The sequence below is a fragment of the Austrofundulus limnaeus genome, unplaced genomic scaffold, assembly GCF_001266775.1.
Source record: "Austrofundulus limnaeus strain Quisiro unplaced genomic scaffold, Austrofundulus_limnaeus-1.0 Scaffold376, whole genome shotgun sequence".
Classification (NCBI taxonomy): Eukaryota; Metazoa; Chordata; class Actinopteri; order Cyprinodontiformes; family Rivulidae; genus Austrofundulus; species Austrofundulus limnaeus.
In genome coordinates, this window is record NW_013952778.1 from 51,536 (window position 1) to 55,155 (window position 3,620).

Below are 3,620 nucleotides of genomic sequence, written 5' to 3' on the forward strand. Positions count from 1 at the left end.
TATATATATAGACAGAGATTGCGTTTTGACTGAAGACGGGTAAAACACTCACGTTCACCGTATCCCACCAGCAGCACAGCATGGTCAATCATCCAGGGATTGCAGAAGATCTTCCATGGATGACTCACACCCTTTTTATAAAACTACAGAGATGAAAGAAACAACTGAATAAATGTGTGATGGTGTCGATTCTGCAACACTTTATATGCGGGTCTCGAACAGTTGGCTCTCCATCATCTGTAGTTAGTCCAGAATGCCGCTGCACGTCTTTCAACAGGTACTAGAAGTAATGACATCACTCCTGTTTTAGCTGACTTACCTGCCTGTCCTTAAATTTAACATTCTTTTCCTCACTTTCACAGTTTTAAATGGCATGGCACTTACTGTAGTTATTTGTTGGAACGTTGGCTCTTTTACCACTCAAACAGAGCAGTGAGATTTTCTAGTCAGATGTTTTTAGTGCAGCCGGGGCTAAACTGAAGCACAGAGGGGGTTGGGCTTTTGCTGTGGCAGCTCCCAGTTTCTGGAACAAACTGTCTCTCAACATTACAGAAACTGTTCGATCGTTCAAATCCTGCCAGAAAACTCACCTCTTTTTTACACTGACTTTTAGTTCAGTTCAAGTTCAGTTTGAGTTCCATCAGAAGTTTGCATTTGTGTCTATTTTCTTGTTTTTAATTCATTTTTATTTTATTTTATTATACTTGTAGTTTTAAATTGTTTGATCTTTTAAATCTTTATTGTATATTTTTTCCTCCTTGTAAAGCACCTAGGTCAACTATGTTAAGCCCTAAGGAGTTTTAGAGGTAATTTCCGCCTGAAAATCCACAGCAAAATAAGGCAAGAATAGCTCCACAGTTATAAGGTCTAAATGCTAACTCTTGGTACCTCTGTAAAAGTAAGATGTTAAAGATAATTTCTTAAGTGAAACCATTATTGTAACTCTTACTGTGCCTGAGTTATTTGTGATTAAATAAAGAAAATTTGTAATTTTTTTAGCCTCGCCTAAAATTTTTTTTAAATAAACATTGCAAAACACAATGAAAACTCTTGTGAAAACCCAGGAATGCCCTTAGATTTTATACATCTACATCTTGAGAAAAATTGTAGCAAAGTAGGACTGAATTAGTTAAAGTATTTTCATTTCACAAAGGTTTTAGTGTGCAGTGTGCCAGGCGGAAATGGCATTTTGGCACAATCTAGCCAAATGTACCCAAAACTGTGCCAAATGGGTCTAATCTGGTCTAATAAAAGTGTTAATTTCTATTATAGGACTCATTCTCATATGACATAACCTTTTCTTTTTCCATTTACACTGTGCATCATCAAAATCTACCATTGTGCACACCATGAAATCACTGAATGGAACGTAACTCCACCTCAACGTTTTACGTATGAGGGCTGTTATTTATACTCTCGGTTACACACAAACTTCACCTCACCAAACAAAGAGTAATACAGTGCCAAGATATATCCCTGAATTCGTGAAAGCTTTGTCTTTTCAAAGATACAAAAGGGAGGACTATGGAACCAACTTCCTGATAATGAAACGGTCCATGACAGTTCAAGTAACTTACAAATGTTTATATAGCTCTAAAATCCTAAATATTTACCCAAAAATAATTTGACGACTCATTTTAAAAACATTAAAGACACCTTTTGTGACTGACTTAGAAAAAAATTTGGGAAAAATAAGTTTTCACCTACTTTAGCAAACAACAATGAATGACACCATCTGCTGGACCTGTACAGGGCCCGTCGGGCTTAAGTTATACATTGATTGATTGAAATTCTGATTTATTTGTATGAACTTTGCTCACCTGCATAGCAAAGGCATTCAGAGCAACAGAGACTGGTCCATTCTCTGCCAACCAAGCTGCAATTTCTGAAGATCAAAAAGTAAAAAGTCAATAAGAACCTGGTAAATTTAGCTACACCTTAGTAATAAGACTTGTATATCCCTCACCCTTCTCATCTTTGGACAGTTCCACAGAGCTGTTGATGTAGGCAGCTACCTTCTTGTCTGTGAAATCACAATTCTGCTTGTGTCCAGTGTAGGAATAGTCTGTTTCAGTCTCCAGACCACCTTAACACATAAAAAATATAAAAAAAAACCTTTAGTTTGAACTAAACATCTATTCATCTGGTTCTGACATATGGCAAAGAACGTAAACATCCTAACAATCCTGTTCTCTCTGACTAGTTTTAATAACCTTTGAGTTTAAATTAGCTGACTACACAGCTACTGAGAGTAAATTTTATTATAGTAGATGTTTATCAGAGAATGCTGTAGCTAAATTTAAAGAATCTCTTCCATCTTTATTTTCCTCTGTCTTTAAGGTTAATTTAACAGAGAGCAGTAACTATTGATAATATTACAACTTTAACACAAACATCTCTTGACAAAATTGCTCCACTAAAAAAGAAAGTAATCGATCAGACTCTGGTTTAATTCAGAGTTACGTTCTTTAAAACAGGCATCTAGAAAGCTGAAAAGAAAAGATGGATGAATTTTATTTGACTTGGAGTGAAAGCCTGCTGACATAAACACGTGGACACAATTGTTGGTACCCCTCGTTTAATGAAAGAAAAACCCACAATGGTCACAGAAATAACTAGAAAGTCTTTTGTAAAGCTAGAACTTCATCTGTAATAGAAGAGAATAAAAACAATCCCAGGTTTCTGTTCAGTACTGTAACTAGACTAATGAGAAGTCCTATCTCTGTTGAGCCATGTATCCCAATAACTCTAAGTAGTGATAACTTTACAAGATTCTTTATAAATAAAAGAGATAAAATACACCAACCTTCATGCTATTGCCTCTGATCCTTTGTCAGATAGGTAGTTTTTATGTCACTAGAACCTGATTTATGTTTGGACTGTTTTTGTCCTATAATAATGAACTTCTTCTTACACCAGATTAGACATGAGTTCCTCAGGGTTAAGTGCTTGGACCAATCCTCTTTACTTTATTAATACTTCCATTGGGTGGAGGGCTGAATTTAATTTTTATGCTGATGATACTCAGTTATATTTATCCATGAAACCTGATGAATCTAATCAGTTACTAAGATTACAGACATGTCCTAAAGCAGGGGTTATCAAACCTTTTGGGTCTGGGGACCCCTTACAAGGGTGAAAAATTTCCAGGTAGAAATTTCCTCATTAACCCCATGTAATGATGGGGTTTGCGAGTTTCACTGATTGCTCAGACACCAGAGACGTTTTAAGGATTTTATTAAAACTGGAGCAGCAGCGTCGGGACCGACACATCACCGGGACACGGAGGTCTAAACAAGAGATGATCAGGTTAGTGACTAACAAAGTCAGTGGCAGAGCTTTGGAGCAGAAAATAGTCACTAACCTTTTTAGTGGCAGAGTTTTAGGAGCTGAAACCTTGAAAGACTTTGAGAGTCTCAGGTGACGATGGTTCCTGGCACTTCCGTGTTTAGTGCTGCGGCGTGATACGCAGGCTTGAGGAGAATCCGTGAGACAGGCGTAGGTCAAAACCATGTGGTCAGATATCAGTGACAGGTTAAGGGGGTCAGACTTAACTCGTGGTACACAGGCAGGGGTCGAGATCCGTGGGTCCGATGACTGGGCAAATCCAATAGGGGCTG

General features: G+C 37.5%; 1 protein-coding gene and 1 long non-coding RNA gene across 2 annotated transcripts in view; both read right to left on the bottom strand.

The window, feature by feature from the left end:
- The window catches only part of LOC106528385 (cathepsin L), a gene marked incomplete at its 5' end in the record, with an annotated part of 23,126 nt that overhangs the window by 4,941 nt on the left and 14,565 nt on the right, over positions 1-3,620 (bottom strand). Inside the window, 3 exon segments of the mRNA XM_014023534.1 lie at positions 53-143; positions 1,821-1,885; positions 1,967-2,086. Coding sequence (XP_013878988.1) covers positions 53-143; positions 1,821-1,885; positions 1,967-2,086 — 276 coding nt within the window.
- On the bottom strand, positions 3,221-3,614 carry LOC106528386 (uncharacterized). Its single transcript, XR_001311499.1, has 2 exons — positions 3,365-3,614; positions 3,221-3,290 (listed from the first exon to the last, which is right to left on the bottom strand). It is a non-coding gene; the product is annotated as an uncharacterized LOC106528386 (long non-coding RNA).